The sequence below is a fragment of the Salvelinus fontinalis genome, chromosome 20 (assembly GCF_029448725.1).
Source record: "Salvelinus fontinalis isolate EN_2023a chromosome 20, ASM2944872v1, whole genome shotgun sequence".
NCBI lineage: Eukaryota > Metazoa > Chordata > Actinopteri > Salmoniformes > Salmonidae > Salvelinus > Salvelinus fontinalis.
Window position 1 is genome coordinate 24877174 of NC_074684.1, and position 22640 is coordinate 24899813.

At 43.7% G+C, this 22640-nt stretch overlaps 1 protein-coding gene across 7 annotated transcripts in view; it reads left to right on the forward strand.

The window, feature by feature from the left end:
• Positions 1 to 247: 247 nt before the first annotated feature.
• Positions 248 to 22640, forward strand: part of LOC129817568 (ephrin type-A receptor 7-like) — an 82624-nt gene continuing 60231 nt past the window's right edge. For 3 of the 7 annotated variants that reach the window (XM_055872953.1, XM_055872951.1, XM_055872952.1), the window contains exons 1-4: positions 249 to 443; positions 2149 to 2213; positions 3215 to 3884; positions 21685 to 21840. In XM_055872953.1, the coding sequence (XP_055728928.1) occupies positions 350 to 443; positions 2149 to 2213; positions 3215 to 3884; positions 21685 to 21840 (985 nt within the window). In that variant the 5' untranslated portion in view covers positions 249 to 349. Of the gene's footprint in view, positions 444 to 2148; positions 2214 to 3214; positions 3885 to 21684; positions 21841 to 22640 lie in introns of all 7 variants that reach the window. The other 4 variants (XM_055872949.1, XM_055872950.1, XM_055872954.1 and 1 more) reach the window with 2 other exon arrangements.

The window sequence follows — 22640 nt, forward strand, 5'->3', positions numbered from 1 at the left end:
ACCATCATCTTACCCAAAGCAAAGAGGTCCATCTTGGCCAAATAAGACGAGACTGTAACATTGACTAAAATCGTAATTCATTCAATTATCCTGAAGAACAGCCTCTGCAACGAATTTATTTGTCACAATGCTTGCACAGGATCCTTTTCTACCAGCAGTGAGTGGATCATTCTTCTGTCAGTCTAGTTGAGTGACATCAGTTGTGTTACAGTCCACGCCCAGCAGATGCGGATGCTATTTGAGTGAGACACGGCAGGTTCTCGTACATAGAGCTGTTTTAGCGTCGTCAATGGGAAGTGCACGCCAAGGTGGAAAAGCGAATACTGTCTAGCTAACTTCCATTTACAACATGGGTTCTACGTCGATTCCGTGTTTGTGGATTACATTTTTCCTTCATTTATGTAGTTTGATGAACACCGGAAAAGCGCAGAATGCGAAAGAAGGTATGTAATAAAGTTTGATAACCTCTCACCATCGCCTCATCCAGGCTACATCTCGAAAACTGATCGGCAATCGCGCGTAGTGACATCCAGAGAAATAGCGCGCAGTAGACTATCCTGTGATTTTGTTGCTTGCGCACGAATGATCATTACTGTATTTGTCAAATGTTTAAAAAATACAATATGTTATGACATTAGTTCAAAGACATTACAGTGTTGTTAGTCAGTGGATTGCAGTCTGTACGCATTACACAGCGTTTGTGTGACAAACGACCCGTTGTAGGCTATTTTAGTAGGCTTTTACGCATGGCACCAAATCCAAAATAAGGCTCTATACGGACGATGGTGAAATTGTTGATTTCAAGGCTAAGATAGTCTACATTTAGACTGTCATTCTACTCAGTCTCATATCATGACTTGGAATAAACTTCCAAGATCGATGGGTAGCTAATACCAAGCCATTCACCCTAAGTACGGTACACATTAACCCTCCTTGTCATTACAGGAGTTCATGTTTGAAAGACCTGAAATGAGTCTATAAAAACTGACATGCACATAGCGAGAGCGCACAAGGAAAGTCTATATCACAGACACGGAGAGATAACAAGATCAAGATATACTGTTTATATAAATGAACTAAAGGGTCATTTTGCTAAAGAAATTGACTTATTAATAAACAAATACAATTGGAAGGAGATACATAATATTAAAGTATTGCCAAGTTGCTGACCTTCACTTTTAAGGTGATTATTGTATTCGTTAACACACTGTAATGATTCTGAAATACAAACTATTTTCGAGTCTGTCTGAAGTTTGAAACGGGCTGTGTAAATTATTTAAAGCATATGGGGCTATAATATATGATCGCATGTCTGATCAATATATTTAAATGATATTTAGCCTATAGTAACTCTGCTATTAAACACTTTCTTTCACGGCTCTGCGTTCAAGGAGAGAAATCGGCAGTACGCTCTGAGGCTCTATTCGGGTGAATGAATACAAAGTCTACCCGCTAATAATCTATTAAATGCATATATATATATATTATGTTAGATAAGTGACACTTTTACACCAAATTCATGTCGCCGTTGGTAGACTACAGCCGAACAGTTTTAGGATTATATTTCTGTTGTCAGTGGCCTGTCGCCCATGGCACAGCAAGGACTCGTGCATTGCTTTTTATTGTCTTAGATTTAGTATAGAGTCAGGTGTTCTTGTCTGACCCTATTGCACCTGCATGTGTGCCTCCATACTGAAAAGACACAAACAGATAGATAGGTTTAAATAATTTTGCCATTTTACCCCATGTTTATGTGGGTTGTAGGCTTCATGAAACCCAAAGTTGTCACAAATAACACTTACCATTTAGCTTAATGGAGATAAAAGCGGGCCTTAGTCTTAATAGGAAGGGTAGCCTACTGTATATGACATGCGTTTATCCAGTAGTCTACAATATGAAAGCAGTTCTCAGGCAGTGCCATTGAGGTAAAAAGTATTGTCATCAAATCAATACCCTATTGCACAGCCTGTAATTGTTCATTTTCATAGCTGGCAGCAGAAAATGGGTCATGTCTAGTCATCTACCCCTCACATACGGTATCAGGCTGTAGACTTTCATAGCTTATTCATTTAATAATATTCGTCGAACTGACAGTGGCACATACAGAGATTTAATCACCTGCTCTACTCTTTTCTTTCCTGTCGCTAGTGATTCTGTTGGATTCCAAGGCACAGCAGACAGAGCTGGAGTGGATATCTTCTCCTCCTGGTGGGGTAAGTGGGACACTAACTAGCCTATACCCCTGACAACATATAATACTCCAATTCACACTATTCTTTTCAGCGTTACCGTGCTCTACCTCAGTGGAGGAACATCTAGATTTAAATGTGACATTTCTGGCTGTGTCTTTCTGGCTGTGTCATTACCATGGATATGAGCCTCTGTGTCATTACCATGGATATGAGCCTCTGTGTCATTACCATGCATATGTGCCTCTGGGTCATTATCAGCCGCACTATCCAGAGGGAAGCTTTTTAAAATTGTCACAGTGTCGGACCGAGTTCGAGAAAGGCCATTTGGGTGGGATGTTTGTTTATGTTAATTGTTGTTAATTGTAGCAGTCCTGAAAATCTATAGGATGGGTGGCATTTAAGTGAAGAGATATTGATTTTGTTTTTGATGTAGCCCAGGCCTCAAGTCACCTTTCCATAATAGCCTGTACGTAAAGGTTTTAAAATCTTAATCCAAAATAACAACATTTAAATAATAAATAAATACAAATCTAGCAATAGACTGGAAAGTAATCGGAGTTGATCCATTTGTTTTTATGCTTATCAGATTTTCTTATTTGCTATATTAGGAATATCTAACTTTAGGCTTATCTCTGTTTTCTAATCTTTCTTTAGGTCTTATTTCATAATAACAGTGCAGAGGTTTATGGATTTTGTTTAATAGTTCCATACTCATTTCCAAATACTGTAAAAGCAAAATGGATGACCATTTTTTTTAAGTGCTCCAATAATGGAGGTTTTTTCATGCCCTATGTTTTTGTGATTTAATTTAGCTACCCACCTTTAGACAGTGTTATTACTAGTTGTTACACCTTGTACACTCCTTTATTAATATGTTAAAACACTGTATTGAATCAACAGTACAGAAGGACAGAAAACCAGCCAGTATTTATATTGTTGTGTTTTGATTTCCTTGCAAAAGTATGTTGCTGTTGAGAACGAATCCATATAAATGTACCAAACTTGTGCTCTGATCTTTTCAGTGGGAAGAGATCAGCGGGTTGGATGAAAACTACACCCCCATTCGCACATACCAGGTTTGTCAGGTCATGGAGCCCAATCAGAACAACTGGCTTCGGACTAGCTGGATAGAGAAGGGCGATGCCCAGAGGATTTTTGTGGAACTGAAGTTCACGTTGAGGGATTGTAACAGTCTACCCGGTGTGGTGGGCACGTGCAAGGAGACATTCAACTTGTATTACCAGGAAACCGATTCGGAGGTCGGCAGGAATATACGAGAGAACCAGTACGTGAAAATTGACACAATCGCAGCAGATGAGAGCTTTACTCAGGGGGACCTGGGAGAGAGGAAGATGAAGCTGAATACAGAAGTGCGCATCATTGGGCCGCTGTCCAGACGAGGGTTTTACCTGGCCTTCCAGGATGTAGGGGCATGCATCGCTCTGGTCTCTGTCAAAGTTTATTACAAGAAGTGCTGGTCCATCATTGAGAACCTGGCCACTTTCCCAGACACTGTTACGGGATCAGAATTCTCCTCTCTGGTCGAGGTCGAGGGCATGTGTGTCAGTGACGCCGAGGAGGAGGCCGATAACGCTCCCAAGATGCACTGCAGCGCAGAGGGAGAATGGCTGGTGCCTATAGGGAAATGTATATGCAAAGCTGGATTTCATCAGAAGGGCGATGCATGTGAACGTGAGTGCAGTTATATTCATCTTGCTCTATCCTCTCTATACGCCCTTTTCATTAGTGGCATAACTTTTTCCATCCTCTGCTACACTGCAATTTTCAATATAGAAAAATATTATTCAGCCACAAACATTGTTTTAATTAGGGGAAATAGGAAACTTATTGGTAAGCAGAAAATGTGCCTTATTCAAATGTAAATGTTTAGAATAGTCTTTCCCTTTGATTTATCGTTTTGCGCAGGGTCACCCATGAATAAACAACAGAAAGAATCTGTTGACTATTTGAGTTTTTAATTATACAAAACAGGCAAAGGACAATTTAGGCCACATTGAATAGTTGTGGTGGCAAATAAAATGAAAGCAGCTGATTTGAGGGCCATATTAATGATGGATAAAGTATGGAGGCCTGAAAATCCTCAGTGTAATAATTGGAATCCATGTTAATTGTTTGATTAGCAGGCTCTTAATTTATAGCCCTGGTTCTGTTGACACTGGGATTAAATGATAACTTGCACTTCAGTTTAGCTCAGTGCTCCTCGGTAAGAGCACTTCCCTCTCTGGCTGGCTGCTGGCCAAGGCAATCACTTGCAGAATACACAGGTCTGGAGGATGTCCAACCAATCTCAGTATCCCTCTGCCCCTTCCAAACAACCCTGACAGAGAGAGAAAACAAATAGCCGCCATACTGTGGCATTTAGGCCCCAAGATATTTATGAAGGGCCCTAACAGGAAACACAATTAAAGCCGCTGCGGATATGCATTTTGTGTTGTTTGGTCCTAGCACCATTCCTCGGCAGTTAGCATTAAATGCTTTATGTCACTCTAATTGCACAAAGGATTATTTTCAGCGGCCACCTGACTTGTAAGATAAAAATCACTGTGGATTAAAGGGGAACTACTTAAGTCACCGAGTTTAAGTGCTCTGTCTTGTCAGCCAAGCTTTTTTTTCTTTCACTGAATGGGCAGTGTCCCTCTAAGCAGCTAATGAGGGGTAGTGACCAGTAATAATTAAAGGAAATGTGTCTCAGGACAAACTAGAAGTCCAGGCAGGCCACTTTCAGGCCAATACTACAACACGTAGTCCTCCACCAGAGAGTTAGGTCTATACCCTCTACCATGTGACGTGTACTTAGGTGATATTATCAAAAACAAACAAAAATTGCCTCTTGAGTTATGTTGCTCTAAAATGTGGTTAGAGGTTAGAGCTTGTTCAACACCCGGTGAGTCCTTTTTTGTGTAGTCGTTTATATTATTTTGGAGCAAACAATGTAGCATATATTACATAAAAGCTTTGTCTAAAAGTACCAGCTGAAGCCTGCTCTTCTGCTTGTAAAGCAGGCCTGTTAGAACTGAACTGTTGCCCATTCGAGGCAATTAACTGGTCCAACTACTGTGCCAGCTAAAACTGTCCTTAATGAGGTGGAAAACATACCCACCTGTGTATGAGTGATTAAAATCCTTTCTCAACATGGTAACTTTATAAGAGATTTATTTCCATTGGGGCATGGCTGGCCATTGTATTAAGGGGTAGTTCATCTAAATAAAATGAACATCTTACTGCAGAATCAGCAGCTTCTCGCAGAGGTCTGGTGATATTAAATCGGCCATTCAGTGGTTTCTCCTAGAGCAAGGGGAAAATCCAACAGTTTTCCATCGGTTGAACACCACTTCAATGGGGCCTAGAATGGAAGAGGGTTTTGTCCTTTGTAACTGCCCCTTAGCTACAGTACAGCTACAATACTTGTGTTGGAGTTTACTCAGTCTTCACCCAGGCCTCTCTTTTAGCATCCTGCTTGCGATACTGTGACTTTCTATATAGAAAATAGATACACATTCCGCTTACTGTCCTATTTTCAATATCTGCAGTATCCTCCAATTGTAAAATGTCCATCTGTGAAATACTGAGCAGAAGGCTGCAGGAGGAGCAAGTGAGTTGAGCTGTCAGTCATGTCATTCGAGGACTAGGAGCCCCCCCTCTGTGAATGCAGAGGCCTCCTCCAAAACGTGTTGTGATCCACTCATTCATCACCGTCACTGGAGAGGGACTGCATGTCTTTCACTCCTCTCCCTCCCCGTCTCTGTCTCACATTAACTATTTTGTGGCATCTGCAGCACTATAAATACCTGTGTTTCTCTCTCTCCCAATGTTAGGAGAATCAGTGTTATGGGTGTTGAAAAGGGCATATTTTAAGTGTCCTGCAACGTGCACAGGGTTTATTTGCATAGAAGTGTGTGGTGTTAAAATAGTGGCCATTCAGAAATGGAGCCACTGAGTCGTTACGAGAAATAGAGGGCCCTTGTGGACAGACATTGGTGTCTTTGTTTTGCCAGGAATGTAGGTTGTCCAATTTTAACACATCACATAATTATACCCTAAAGCAACCGACTCTTGAGAACTGATTAACTATTCACCTGTTCAACTCTTTCTCCAGTGTGGGAGGCCTAGTCTCTCAAGTAAACAGATAAAAACACAACCTTATCCCAGCGCTATCGCTACATGCTAACAAGATAATTCATGAGAGGATATAGCATCCTGCAGACACTGACACTATCCATCTTGGTGTGTCAGGAACTCAGACAGGAGTTAGTCTACGGCTGATTGATGGGCTGAGACCCCTGAGGGAAGGACCTAACTGTGATGTGGTTGACCACACAAGCCAAGGTGTGTCTGTCTATGTGGAGGGGAGAGAGGCACCAGGCAGCCCCAGCTCCAGGCCCAGGCAAGGCCACTACTTAACATTTCAAATGAAGCCAGGAGTTAGGGGTCCTCATGCATCTTGACGCTCCTCCTGATTGATAAGGTGGGATTTTAATAATGCTCCAAATGGCCGTCCTTTACAACCGTTCCTGAGATTAATTATTCAAATGGTGTTGCACACGGAATCCCCAGGAGACACAACTGGATTGAAATCACTCAAGATTGAAATAGTTTGCTGATGGATGGTGGCTAGTCTTGTCACCGCCCGTGTCGGCTAGCTTCTGGTGAAAAGCTGCATTCTTCCACAGCTTCAGGGTTCTTCCTGTTTTTGTTTGTTTGACCTGGCAGGTAGCACGGTGATAGACTGTGGGGCCATTGTATCTGTTGCTTTGAAACAAAAACATGGTTGACAACTAGCATCAAGTCTCAAAATGAATTAGTTTAGTTTTGGTTGGGGATTTCAAATAAATAGTATGTAGGCTTATACAAAGTGTTCATCAAGCCTTAGATATTACTAATATTTGATATGGAGATTTACATCTTTGTTTTGTGAGAAGCTGGAGAGACACATATCGACAGAAACAAACACCCTCACATACTTACACACCCCATATGTATAGTCACAGCATAATAGAGTATGTGCCTGTTTTGTACAAGGAGAACAAGTCACTGGGAAAGAAATGGTAGGCTTTTATGCTACAGAGCACTTCTAAGCACATTTTTTAGTCCCCTCTCTGCCTGCTCGGGGTGTAAGTGGGGAAAAAGTGTTGAGCTTATGTAATAAGTTATTGATTTTCCTCTTAAAGGAAGATTGAAGTGTAGAGCCACCGGTCTACAAAGCTCCCAGAGGAGACAACAGACAGAGCCTTCCCTCCCTGCCTCCCTCCCTCCCTCTCTGCCTTTCTCCCTGACGCACGGTAAGGTGCTAAGACCCTGGGCCGAGTCACTTTCCCCCACATGCCACAGGGAAACTAAACGGCAAGACGTTGTCATCTGACATAGTGTTCCCCTGTCCGATCGGATCCCTCCCAACAGAATGGTGGCTGAGCAATTACAAAAAAGACATCTGTGCCGCAGTTTAGATAGCCAAAGGAAAGTAAAGCCCGCAATCTCAAGAGGTATGGAACCGGGGATCGATGGAAGTGTCTGAACCTGTTAGTGCAAGTGGAGATGAGGGCTGCTGAGGCATGGGGAGGGGGCTATTGTTGTGCGGGGAGAGGGGGCCAGAGAGGTGACTCTTCTGATGAACAAGGGTCAACTGCTGCGATCATCCATCTTCCGTCTTGGCAGTGTCCTGTCATCCAGGGCGCTCACGTTACTAAACACAAAAGGCAGGCACCCATTGTCCAGCCCGGCCTTGTTTGCAGCCATGTGTAAATTAAGTTAATATTCACTGACCTTAAGCATAGCCAATGAGAGACCCCAGTGTCACCTTGGAAATAACGCCATCTGACACAAAATAGCAAAGGTGTCTCTTTTAGGGTCAACAATGTCTACCCACATATCTCTTCTTATTGTCCTCTGTTTGCGTCAAAATGGAGAATGTTTACTAGGATTCTGTCTATTGATAAAATTCAACTTGGGTCTCTAATTTGGCCTGACAGCTCTGATTTAGTGACACATCTATAGATGAATAATGTGTGTCAGTTAGTTAGCCTCCATTTTGAACTAACATGACTCAAAGAGTGCTTAATAGGAATATTATGTGTGGTTTTGCCCCATTTGATTAACAGGTATTCAGCTAAGGGGTTAAATACATTTCATCTAATGGTGTCTTCTGAGCAAGTTGGTGTGTCCCCACAAGTGTTAAGTGGATTATATTTTACTGTCCTCTGATTTATATTTATAAATACATGATTTAGTTCCAGCAGCTTATCAAGCGAGGTGAATGAAAAACCTATTACCAATGACCAGGCAGCGAGCAGCAATGTTTTGTCTGTTTCAGGGAGACTTATTCTAGATATTTTTAGGTCTGGATTTTACACCCTCAATGTATCAACTTTTATCTCTAGGTATAATATCTGCAAGAATGACAAACAGTAGGGACAAACGTTAAAGATAATAGAGTTTTCTTTTGATTTGATATAGCCCTAACCCAATATGCATTATGTTAGAGAAAAGACAACTTGATTCAGCCGCGGGCCGAATTGTTTCAGAGCGGATGTTCGGGGGCTGGAACATAATTATAATTTCTACACTGCAAATTGACTAAGCCCAAAAATAGATGTTATTTGAAAATAGCAATAATTGTATAACCTTGATAACATTGAGACATGTTCACGAATGTCCCTTATTATTTATTAGTGGGAATACTTAAGAACAGATTTAAGAAATTATTTTTATTATTTTCTGAATTCCTGGTGATTTTACTGTCTTTTTTGACCCAAAACTAAAATCCCCAAATATTTTAGTACTGTATACTGTATGTGTTTTTAATTAAAACTGTGGGGAACGAAAAAAAAAAAGCATGGTTGCCGACCACTAGATGTGAATCAATGCATATGACTTTAAAACAAATATTTACCATACCTAAATGAAATGGAAATGAGTGAGCCCTGTGAAACTGTTTTGTTTAGAAAATGAGGCATTTGTATTTCATTTCACATGTTAAAGTTCCCGCAGAATGTCAGGCCTGGCAGCGTTGTGCAGCTAGGAGTCTTGTATCCAGGGAAACTTTTATTTTTATTCTTTTATTTCTCATTCGGAAGTGGTGATGTATATTTAAAAAGGAGAGACATTGTATCCAACATTAAAATGACTACCCTGTTTATTATAGCTCTCCACATTTACAATTTAAACCAATCTGTGCTCTTTCCAGTTCTCTGAGGAAGAAACAATGATTCAGTCTACTAATGAGAAGCAGAAGAAACTGCCTTTTTCTCATAACAAGGGATTAAAAAGAGCAAAGGCACTGCACAGAGGAATACAAGCTACTTTGTGAGGCAGGCAATGAGTGTGTTTCTGTGCTAGGTTATTACTAAATCAAAAATCTAAGCAAATTCATTGTATAAAAATGAATAAAACAGCCAATGTTCTCTTGACTCAAGCCGTCTGTTTTTCCCCACTCCAAATAATTTGATCTGCTCACGTAAGCAAAGCAGCACAGTTGTACCGCTTATTCAGATGCAAAAAAGCATGTTTGTTATAATTATCGTGATTATTATAATCCATAAACTCGTGATTAGCATTTGTTTGAACTGGAGCAGCCACGGGCAGGATCTGGTTTTAGATGTGGTGTGTAGTTGGTTGTCAGGACAGGAGCTGGGTTTAGATGTGGTGTGTAGTTGGTTGTCAGGACAGGAGCTGGGTTTAGATGTGGTGTGTAGTTGGTTGTCAGGACAGGAGCTGGGTTTAGATGTGGAGTGTAGTTGGTTGTCAGGACAGGATCTGGGTTTAGATGTGGAGTGTAGTTGGTTGTCAGGACAGGAGCTGGGTTTAGATGTGGTGTGTAGTTGGTTGTCAGGACAGGAGCTGGGTTTAGATGTGGTGTGTAGTTGGTTGTCAGGACAGGATCTGGGTTTAGATGTGGTGTGTAGTTGGTTGTCAGGACAGGAGCTGGGTTTAGATGTGGTGTGTAGTTGGTTGTCAGGACAGGAGCTGGGTTTAGATGTGGTGTGTAGTTGGTTGTCAGGACAGGAGCTGGGTTTAGATGTGGTGTGTAGTTGGTTGTCAAATCTGTATTGATGGTTCTCTTTGCCTCCTTAAGTTGACCTGGCTGTTTCTCTGTGGAGCAGCGCGCACATCAGCACGGCCATCTGAGGCCAAACGGACGCCTTTGTGTGTAACTGGAGGCCACGGGGGCTGGACCGCTGTAGGGAGACTAGTGGCTGGTTTGAAATTGTTCCTGTGTTTCAGTCCTTTCTGTCACAGCAGTGGGTCCATGGGGATTGGAGTGGGGTGGGGTAGGAGGGAAAGGGGCCGTGGGGAGAGGGGGGCACGATTTGGAGATAATGCTTGGTTGCTGACTGGGGACATTTTAAGCACTGATTCGTTGTGGCTGCAGGGGGCTTTGGGTCGGGGTAGACCTTTGGGCCCTCTGCTTTGATCCCGAGAGCAGCACAGTCTCTTCTCTTCAGTCTTTCAGCAATAAGTCTCTTCTCTAGAAGTCTTTCAGCAATAAGAGGTCCTCTTACATCCAGCCACATCCTCCATTTAAAGGTAGCCAGCCGCCCGGACTAGCTGCCCTTAAGACTTTTTTCTCCCGTCGCCATGCAAGTTTAATGAACTAAACAAAAGACGATTAGGCAGGGACATTTCCATGTCACTGGAAAGTCATTTGGAAAGCCCTTACCCTGCATGATGAATTAAAGAAGTGAAGACCTCGCTCTCTCTCTCTCTCTCTCTTTCTCTGGAAGAGGGTGTACTTTTGTACGGACACAAGGTTCAGTTTCTGCTCAGGCGGAACCAGCACTATAAATGCTGTAATGATTTAATGTGAAAACGTCCTTCATTTTCCACCTGCAGACCCATGCAGTAAATCAGTGTGATAGCTAAGTGAGGAAACAGGTGCTGGTGTTTATTGTTGCTTATTTCAATTTCTGACAACATGCCGTAGCGCAGGCTGTAATGCACTAGGAACAGATTTGAAAAGTTTGTGAACTGGTTGCGAATATAGTTTTTTTCACACTTATCATGTGACCTTTGTTATCAATGTGACATTTACCAAAACAACTGTACATATTGATTATTGAATTGGATGGTGTATTGGCATAATTATCATCACACCCGATACAATCTGTTCTCATCTAAGCCTTAGTTTTTAATATAGATGCCTTGGTTTTAGGTTTGACACAAAAAATTACAAGTGAGGCTAAAGATTCTTCCTTTGGTGTTGGGGACGACAAAGTGGAGCAAACAAAATGGGAATGTCAGAAATATAATGTTTTCAGCTGTAATTTCACAACTGTTACATTATCCTGCTGTTTTACTTAATGTAAGTTAAATCAGTTCCATTTTTCTGTTATATTTCATTCCCAATTATGTGTATATTTCTAATTATAAAATGCAAATACTTTAAGATTTAAATAATATAAATATTTAGCTAGCCAGAATAGATTTTTTAGACTTTTAAAAGTTGATCAGTAGGCTAGCTAGCTTTGATCTTAGCTCGGTACGTCCAACCAGATACTTCCTCAGGAGTTTGGCTGTTTGGAGGCCAAAGCAGTGTGCCATCCAACACAGTGTAATGGAATGCTAATCTTCTCTTTGTTTCTCATAGTAAAGCTACTTATCTCCCCTTAAGCACAGGTAGCACCGATGAATGGAGGGGTTGTCTGGGTGTGCCGAGTGCACGCGAAGCCAGGCACAGGCATTCAAGCTATGCGTGGTGTGGGCCTATGTGGGAAGAATTAGTGACAATATGATAGTTTTTAGGTTTTCCAGCCATTTAATCTGGTCTTTCTAGCTAAAACTCTTCATCTGGAAGTTTGTTTAGTTTTTTTGCTCACTGTAGCCTTGTTTCCTCTCTCCTTCTATCTCCACCCCTCCATTCAAAAGCCCACAGGAGGTGTAGGTGTTTGAAAGTAGCTTGTTTGGAAGGGGTTAGACATTGAAACTCTATCCCCGTCCCCTGTGAAGAGGGTTCCAGCAGGGTCTCAGTTCTCTCTCCCTCCTCTCCTTTGTGTGTTGTGCCACTGTTTCCAGGAGCTGGGTAGGCGCCTCGCCTTTCAAAGGTGGGAGATTAACATGTCTCGGGGCAAAAGCCCAACTGTTCAGCTTAGTTTCTCTTTCTTTTCTTTCTTTATGGATAAAAAAGAGGGAGATTTAGTAGAAAAGTGCAGTACGCTACCTCAAGATTTTTTTCTCTCAGAGGTGGAGAAGTCTAAAAACACCTGTTGCTAGGCGGATGCTGTGGAATTACTCGCAAGATTTACTCCATGGGAAACAAGAGAGGTTGTTGAAGAAAAACCAAAGGGCATTAGCGTAAAAAAAACAACTGTGTAGAGTACACAACATGTCAGTAAACAGAGCTTGATGGATGTCCTAACACACTACTTGCCATGGCAAAAACACCCATCTAATCAGAGCCACACAGTATGCAGAATAACTCATTTTCTCCAGGGCTATTGACATCCCTCTCCAACAACACAGTGTCACGTTCATAATTATATATTATGCCCTCAGAATAAAACCCAGACATGGACCTAAAGCAATGATTCTGGAATAGAATTTTCTGGCTCTGTGAACGTTGAGAAGCAGGGTGTTTTTAAATTACTGCCAAAGAATGTCCCCGGTAATATGAAGATTGAGTTAGCAGTATAATGGAGTTGATGAAACAACACCTCGCAGGGTGAATAGGAGATAGATGTGTTGATGCTGTGTAGCCAGACAACGGAGCACTGAGGTCAGAACAAGCAAAACAAGGAAGAAGGAAAAGACTCTCGGAGGAACTGGATTCATAAAAACCAGCCTAGACAAGCTTCCCATATTTTGTGGGGCCTGCGTTTATAGTTGATATTTGTAAAGACATTTCCCTCTAGTAGCGGCGGTGGTGGCGGTGGCGACAGAGACTGTTTAAGGAAAGGCAATGGCGTTTTGAAATTAGAAAATAATTTGGTTCCTTTATCGTGTTTGACCTGCTTCACCTGGCATACATCAGTGAGCAGAGCCCGGTCGGCCTGGCTGTTGGTCCTGTCGACTGCAGCTCTCTCCCTAGGCCTCCTTTATCACTCTAATGGGGTGCTATCTCTCTAAGCTGCTCTCTCACTCCGGGTCTCTGCGGCCTCCACTCACCGGCCTGCCGACTCTCACATTCTTTCTCCATCCATCCTGACAGACACGCAGGCGGATTTAACACATAATCAGGCTGGATGAGAGGGTGGCCAGGGGAAGGCCCGGCACAGTCAGGGCCCTCAGACTAGCCCACACCAGTCCATCTCACTGAGGGTCAGAAGAGCTGGAGCACCACCACCACCACCACCACCACCACCACACACCACCACCACCATCACCACACTCACCATCACCACCACCACCATCACCACACTCACCCCCATCACCACAGCCACCATCACCACACTCACCATCACCATCACCACACTCACCACCACCACCATCACCATCACCACACTCACCACCACCACCACCACCACCACACTCACCACCACCATCACCACACTCACCATCACCATTACCACACTCACCACCACACTCACCACCACCAACACCACCACCATCACCACACTTGCCCACCACCACCACCACACTCACCACCACCAACACCACCACCATCACCACACTCACCACCACCACCATACTCACCACAATCACAAAAACCACCATCACCACACTCACCACCACCACCACACTCACCACAATCACAAAAACCACCATCACCACTACCACCACAAACACCACCACAACCACCACCATACTCACCATCAATACCACCACCATCACCACTACTACCACTTCCACCACCACCACCACCACCACCACACTCACCACCACCACCACCCCACTCTCAGCCTAGGCAGGATTACTGGTACTACTAAGAGCCCCGCCTGGCCCTGTGAAGCCCTACCCTGACACAAGGAGACAGATGTGGTGCCTGTTTAGACCCTGAAGTCCCCTCTTGTCCTCAGTAGTTGATAGGGAGAACATACCTGTCTAATCCCTGAAGTCCCCTCTGTCCTCAGTATTTGATATGGAGAACTAGCCTGTTTAGAACCTGAAGTCCCCTCTGTCCTCAGAAGTTGATATGGAGAACTAGCCTGTTTAGAACCTGAAGTCCCCTCTGTCCTCAGTAGTTGATATGGAGAACTAGCCTGTTTAAATCCTGAAGTCCCCTCTGTCTTCAGTAGTTGATAGGGAGAACTAGCCTGTTTAGACCCTGAAGTCCCCTCTGTCTTCAGTAGTTGATAGGGAGAACTAGCCTGTTTAGTCCCTGAAGTCCCCTCTGACCTCAGTAGTTGATATGGAGAACTAGCCTGTTTAGACCCTGAAGTCCCCTCTTGTCCTCAGTAGTTGATAGGGGGAACTAGCCTGTTTAGTCCCTGAAGTCCCATCTGTCCTCAGTAGTTGATATGGAGAACTAGCCTGTTTAGTCCCTGAAGTCCCATCTGTCCTCAGTAGTTGATATAGAGAACTAGCCTGTTTAGACCCTGAAGTCCCCTCTGTCTTCAGTAGTTGATAGGGAGAACTAGCCTGTTTAGACCCTGAAGTCCCCTCTGTCTTCAGTAGTTGATATGGAGAACTAGCCTGTTTAGACCCCTCTGTCCCCTCTGTCCTCAGTAGTTGATATGGAGAACTAGCCTGTTTAGACCCTGAAGTCCCCTCTGTCTTCAGTAGTTGATATAGAGAACTAGCCTGTTTAGACCCTGAAGTCCCCTCTGTCTTCAGTAGTTGATATAGAGAACTAGCCTGTTTAGACCCTGAAGTCCCCTCTGTCTTCAGTAGTTGATAGGGAGAACTAGCCTGTTTAGTCCCTGAGGTCCCCTCTGTCTTCAGTAGTTGATAGGGAGAACTAGCCTGTTTAGACCCTGAAGTCCCCTCTGTCTTCAGTAGTTGATATGGAGAACTAGCCTGTTTAGACCCTGAAGTCCCCTCTTGTCCTCAGTAGTTGATATGGAGAACTAGCCTGTTTAGACCCTGAAGTCCCCTCTTGTCCTCAGTAGTTGATATGGAGAACTAGCCTGTTTAGACCCTGAAGTCCCCTCTGTCTTCAGTAGTTGATATGGAGAACTAGCCTGTTTAGACCCTGAAGTCCCCTCTTGTCCTCAGTAGTTGATATGGAGAACTAGCCTGTTTAGACCCTGAAGTCCCCTCTGTCCTCAGTAGTTGATAGGGGGAACTAGCCTGTTTAGTCCCTGAAGTCTCATCTGTCCTCAGTAGTTGATATGGAGAACTAGCCTGTTTAGACCCTGAAGTCCCATCTGTCCTCAGTAGTTGATAGGGGGAACTAGCCTGTTTAGACCCTGAAGTCCCTTCTGTCCTCAGTAGTTGATAGGGAGAACTAGCCTGTTTAAACCCTGTAGTCCCCTCTGTCTTCAGTAGTTGATAGGGAGAACTAGCCTGTTTAGACCCTGAAGTCCCCTCTGTCTTCAGTAGTTGATATGGAGAACATACCTGTCTAATCCCTGAAGTCCCCTCTGTCCTCAGTATTTGATATGGAGAACTAGCCTGTTTAGAACCTGAAGTCCCCTCTGTCCTCAGAAGTTGATAGGGGGAACTAGCCTGTTTAGAACCTGAAGTCCCCTCTGTCTTCAGTATTTGATATGGAGAACTAGCCTGTTTAGAACCTGAAGTCCCCTCTGTCCTCAGTAGTTGATATGGAGAACTAGCCTGTTTAGAACCTGAAGTCCCCTCTGTCTTCAGTAGTTGATATGGAGAACTAGCCTGTTTAGAACCTGAAGTCCCCTCTGTCCTCAGTAGTTGATATGGAGAACTAGCCTGTTTAGAACCTGAAGTCCCCTCTGTCCTCAGTAGTTGATATGGAGAACTAGCCTGTTTAGACCCTGAAGTCCCATCTGTCCTCAGTAGTTGATATGGAGAACTAGCCTGTTTAGACCCTGAAGTCCCATCTGTCCTCGGTAGTTGATATGGAGAATTAGCCTGTTTAGAACCTGAAGTCACCTCTGTTCTCAGTAGTTGATATGGAGAACTAGCCCGTTTAGATGTGAGGGTTAATAGGGAAGCGGAGAGTTTTGTTTCCCTATTTCACGACTATAAAAGTGAGGTAAAACCGTTGCTTTTCTAGAATGGTAAAACTAGCTAGAAGGCAATGGGCCCTTTATGAAATGCGATCTGTCAATCTAAGTGGAAGATTAACCGAAGGAAAAACAGCCCAAGTGCCATTGCGTCACGCCGAGACATTAGGAATAATTATCATCTGGTAAGGCCACAGGAAGCGATATGTCAGCCTGTCACAAAATGTCAACACAGGATGAGAATCTCATCCATCCTCTTTCCTCTTTCTGCCTCTGTGTCCTTTACCCAGATTGCCATTCAATTGCCAAACATAGAGAGCGTCTGGATGGAATTGAAGAATGTTAAGAAGCCGAGCTCGGAGGAAACAGACAAAGCAGTATCTTGAAAAATGAGGGAATTTAATTTCTTAGTGTGTGTCTGTTGGAGATAACGGCTTGTTGTTTCATCCTCTCGTGGCCCCGCAATGTGGAGAGTGATGTGGAGAGTGATTGAGACGTCCTCAGTATAGGGAGTCATTCCTCCCTAACTGTGCTCCTAGCCCCAGAGTGAGGCCTTTCCTGTTCTATCAGTACAGTGTATAAAATGCTGACTGCAGACAGTTTTTTCCCCCCATCGCTGAATGAAAGCATTTGGCCACTGTAAGGTAAATTACAGATGCTGTCTGTTGCCCCTCGCTAAGGAGCCTGGTGGAATGTCAGACTTGTATTTTCAACCTCAGCCCTGTTCTCTAAAGACCGGCTAATTTCACAGTGTAGTGTAAATAAGGCCTGTGTTGTCTGTCCCAGCTCCTGCTCCATGTTTTTTAACCCACCGTCTGTGTCAACAAGCACAGACTGTTAACCTAGCCTTTATCTGCGTGGTAGAGTAGGGCGGGTGTCACAAAACAGACATTTCCCCCACGTATGAGTTTGTCGGTCGGATTCGGCGTCAATGTAAAATGCAATCGATTATTGTGAGTCAGGAGATGGACGTGTACGGTGTTCTAATGTGTTTCCGTGTCAGTGTGACACTTCTGTCAGTGAAGTTCTCAAATACTGTATGAGAGGCGGGCCGGGTTTGTCCTGATATTACAGACAAGCACTAGAGATTAAACCCAGGGTAATTATACAGTGACGTGTTTTTTCCCCCCAAAGAAATGTGTTGCTGCAAGGGAAAAATGAGGGGGAAAAAACTATCACCCTGTTTTACCTAATGCTTCAACATCTCCATTAAATTGTGTGTTTTCAGCTGATGATGCCAGGAACAGGGACTGGCCAAAAGTGTCTGTGCTGCTGGGACTGGAATGCAGGCTCTAGGATGGCTGTGTTTGTTCATGTCACTCAGTGCACTGTGAGAGAGTGCTGGAGAGGGAGAGGCAGGGCGAGCCCAGAAAATGGTTACCCATGTCACATAGCTGTTGGATTTGAGGCCCTAATTTGCCGCCTTGTTGCTTCTGTAAACATTTCCGGATTCCAAAGCCGGTCAGACACGTTGATAAACACAGGGGCCCTGATGACAAAACAAGGAAAATAAAGTGTTTTTTCATGGAAACTTTAACTTGGAGTACTATTTACTTTTGAAAGCCCTGTGGTTCCAGTGGCTGAGATGGCACTAATCTGGGCCTGCTAGCTAGCGACGTGAAGGCTCAGCCTGGGACCCTGGTAGCCAGGCAGCCCTGGGCTCAGCTGGGCCTCCCCTCCACACTGCTGGCCACTTAGCGGAGCACCACTACTCAAACCTAAAGGTAAACAGACACACTGGCTTATCAGAGTGTTGAAACAGCTATGCGTGGTGAGAGAAGAGAGGAGAAAGCAGTCTTTCAAACAGCACCATTGGCCAATCTTTAACTTGCCTCAAATGGACTGCTCTGTGTGATCACAGACACGGGCCAGCATGTGAATATTTACATAGTCTTATCAGAGAATGGTATAGCGCATTATGTGTGTGTCTTTGCGCAGGTACATTGTTTGCACTTAAAGTCTAATGTTATGGTAGATTGGTAAATTAGAATATGTGTGATTAATATGTTTCGGCAGGCAGCACACAACTCCAACCAAAGGCACCTCTCTCACAGCCTTAAAACCCTGTTTTCAATTACTAGCTATCTCAGCTAAAGTAATGATAGAGCTAAAATCATGTATTTTCCCACCCTCTCTCCGAAAAATGTCTTGTTTCACGAGGCTGGTGAGATAAATAGAGAGTGACAGGGCTTTTATGTTGCTGAAATGGGGATACCCCGTCCCGCTCTCTCCTCCAGGCGCAGAGGCGGTGTTAGAATGAGGAAACCTGGGTTCCCTTATCCTCTCTATTTTAGATCTGTCACAGAAGTACGGCCAAAGATTTTGAACGCTTGAAAAAACAGTGCAACGGAGATCTGAAATGGGAAATATCGGCATGAAAACCTTTGCCCATTTCCTCAGCAGCTCATGAAAAATTGAACAATTATTATTTTTAAATATAATTTGCCTGTTTGTATGCAGAGCTATTTACATGCGAATAGACTCCTTGCAGATTGGAATAGAAATCATGTGGCCAGAAGGCTTAGCAAAGGATTTTACACCAACAGTAGGTCACTGTGGATTAGCAGACTTAAAGTGTTGAGACAAAAAAAGCCAAACCCAGAATTTCCCTATTCACTAACATGGAACCCAAACCGCCTGTGCACGTGTGCCATCGTGCATAAATGTATTTTGTCCACCCACACCAAACACGATCATGACACGCAGGTTAAAATATCGAAACAAACTCTGAACCAATTATATTAATTTGGGGACAGGTCGAAAAGCATTAAACATTTATGGCAATTTAGCTTGCTAGCTTACACTTGCTAGCTAATTTGTCCTATTTAGCTATCTTGCTGTTGCTAGCTATTTTGTCATGGGATATAAACATTGAGTTGTTATTTTACCTGAAATGCACAAGGTCCTCTACTCCGCCAATTAATCCACACATTAAACGGTTAACCGAATCGTTTCTAGTCATCTCTCCTTCTTCCAGGCTTTTTCTTCTCTTGACTTTATATTGCGATTGGCAACTTTCATAAATTAGGTGCATTACCGGCACTGACCTCGTTCGTCTTTCAGTCACCCCCGCGGGTATAACCAATGAGGAGATGGCACGTGGGTAACTGCTTCTATAAACCAATGAGGAGATTTGAGAGGCAGGACTTGCAGTGAGATCTGCGTCAGAAATAGAACTGACTTCTATTTTAGCCCTTGGCAACGCAGACGCTCGCTGGCGCACGCGAGCGGTGTGGATGCAATAATTGAATTACATGTATGTCTAAATTTATTTTGCAGCGATCGCTCACGTGACGTGAGCGGTGTAGTCAGCCTGTAATGCTTAAAAGTGAATTTGGATAATGTGATTCACAAAGCCCTCTGTATGAATCATTTTATTCATTATACTGGAATTGTTTCTTTGCTAAAAAAAAACGGTTATTATCGCTGGATTTTGTCTGGAAGTATGCCCTTTTTTGTCCCCTCACGATTTAGTTTGTGGCCCAAAGCATAAAACAATGATCTGTGATAATTCAAGATGCTCATGTGGATAGATTGAATCAGCGGCTGAATTAATGAATTGTCATTGAGACATGTCAAAGGACCCACACAAACAACCATGTGAACGATAGTGAATTATTCACTGTCTCCTATCCCTGGTGGACAAGCCTATTCATCTCACCTCTTTCTTTTGAAGGTGAAACATTACAGTAAAATAATCCATTTAGGATTTCTACAACCTTGTCTGTGTTCTATGGTAGCACCCCACGGAGCACTGTAGACAACATTCTCTCTCAGACGGGGCTTTGATTAGCAAAAAAAAACGTATTTATTTCAAGTTTCAAGTTTTTTTTATGTCAGGTGAACAAGCACTGTAAAATGCTTTTTTGCTAGCTCTAAACCCAACAATGCAGTAATCAATAACAATATAATACTAAAAATAACAAGGTAGAACAAAAACACACAATAAATGAAAATAAGAAGAACATGATAAAGTAAGAAGCTACATAAAGGGTCAGTTCCAATACCATATTTACAATGTGTAGGGGTAAGGTAACAGGGATACTGGAGCGATGGAGGTAGATATGTGTAGGGGTAAGGTAACAGGGATACTGGAGTGATGGAGGTAGATATGTGTAGGGGTAAGGTAACAGGGATACTGGAGTGATGGAGGTAGATATGTGTAGGGGTAAGGTAACAGGGATACTGGAGTGATGGAGGTAGATATGTGTAGGGGTAAGGTAACAGGGATACTGGAGTGATGGAGGTAGATATGTGTAGGGGTAAGGTAACAGGGATACTGGAGCGATGGAGGTAGATATGTGTAGGGGTAAGGTAACAGGGATACTGGAGTGATGGAGGTAGATATGTGTAGGGGTAAGGTAACAGGGATACTGGAGCGATGGAGGTAGATATGTGTAGGGGTAAGGTAACAGGGATACTGGAGTGATGGAGGTAGATATGTGTAGGGGTAAGGTAACAGGGATACTGGCAGGATGGAGGTAGATATGTGTAGGGGTAAGGGGACTGGGCATCAGGATATATGATAAACTGAGTAGCAGCAGAGTCAATTATTACTGTGTGTGTGTATGTGTGTGTAGAGTCTATAAATGCGTGTGTATGTTATGTGTCTGTTGGAGTGTCAGTGTGCGTAAGTGTGTAGAGTCCTGTGAGTGTGCATGGAGACAAAAATGTAAATACAATACTAGGGTCAACTCAGATAGTCAGTATAGCCATTCTGTTATCTATTTAGTCTTATGGCTTGGGTATAGAAGCTGTTCAGGAGCCTGTTGGTGTCAGACTTGATGCACCGGTACCACTTGCCATGCGGAAGTCTATGGCTTGGGTGGTTGGAGTCTTTGACGATTTTCCAGGCCTTTTTTTCAAATGGCAGGGAGCTCGGCCCTAGTGATGTACTGGGCTTTCCACACCACCCTCTGTAGCACCATGTGATCGAGGGCGGCGCTGTTGCCATACCAAGCAGTTATGCAGCCAGTCAAGATCCTCTCAATGGTGCAGCTGTAGAACTTTTTGAGGATTTGAGGGCCCATGCCAAACCTTTTCAACCTCCTGAAGGGGAAGAAGCGATGTCACCCCTTCTTCACGACTGTGTCTGTGTGATTGGACCATTTTAAGTCCTTAGTGACACAGAGGAACTTCAAGTGACTAAAGGATAAAAAATGGACCAAATATAGCCAGATTTTTCCTCTGGTTAATAGGCAGTGATTTTTCCCCATGCAGTGCAGGCTTTTCCATGGTGATATTTGTAATGTGTTTTTAAGTAGAGTTTGTTAAGCTTGTTGATGAAGCCAGAGGGGCAGGTTGATCCAAACACCAGCTGTTCTGTGATGTGAGCACATGTGTAATGCTCTGTTCCATCATGCCCTTTCTCTTTTATGGGAATTCAAGTGTGAACTAAAGTTTTTTTTCTCTCTCTCTCTCTCTCCCCCCCCTACTCCCTTTCCCTCTTCTCCTGGTCATAGCATGTGGCCGTGGGTTCTACAAGTCCTCGTCCCAGGACCTGCAGTGTTCGCGCTGCCCAGCACACAGCTACAATGACCGGGAGGGCTTGTGGCGCTGCGACTGTGAGGACGGCTACTACCGGGCACACTCAGACCCACCCTCTGTGGCCTGCACAAGTAAGTACTGGAGTGTTGCTAAGTAAATGAAGGAAGGACCTGTAGTAGAGTCTGCATTTATGCCCCCATTAACACATCCTCGCACACGTACAAACAATCTCGCACCCCTTTCAGATCCTTACTGCCCACCCGGAGAATGTTCAATCTGGAGAAGTCTGGTGAAAATCCACTTCAGACTCCATACCAGAGCCCTGCATATGCTTCCCAATATGTATTTAGAATGATGTTAATGGGCCTGGGTGTCTGTGTCCCCCCCCCCCCCCCCTAGCTGGTAGCTAATTTGCCATTTCCCGTCTAAAAGATTGCAATTACAGTCAGCAGCAGTAGCCCTGGCAGCACCCTGTATCTCCATTTGTCCTGGCCAATGTTGCAATTATGTGACAAGCATTGATGACTTGTTTACACAGGCCAGGGGATTCATTTTACAGGGCGGGGTTCATTTGCTCCCAAATCCACTCCTGTTGCTCCCAAACAGGTTGATTCAGGAGAGCCAAGGGGTGTTTTTACAAGGCCACCCCCCTCAAACCAATGACAGTCTACACAGAGATTGAGAGAGAGAGGGAGAAGAGGGGGACAGATAGAGAAAGAGAGGTAGATATAAATGTAGATGTAGAGGGATAGGAAGAGGGAGCGAGAGAGAGAGATAGAGAACGGGGAGAGATAGGGCGACAATGAAATTAGTCTTCATTTAAAGGAACAGTAGCGTGGGCAGGGTGGTACAAGACTGGGCTAATAAGGTGAGGTGGAAAAGTGGACTTCTTCTGTAAGTCTGACAGGCTGATTTATCATTAGTGAGTTAT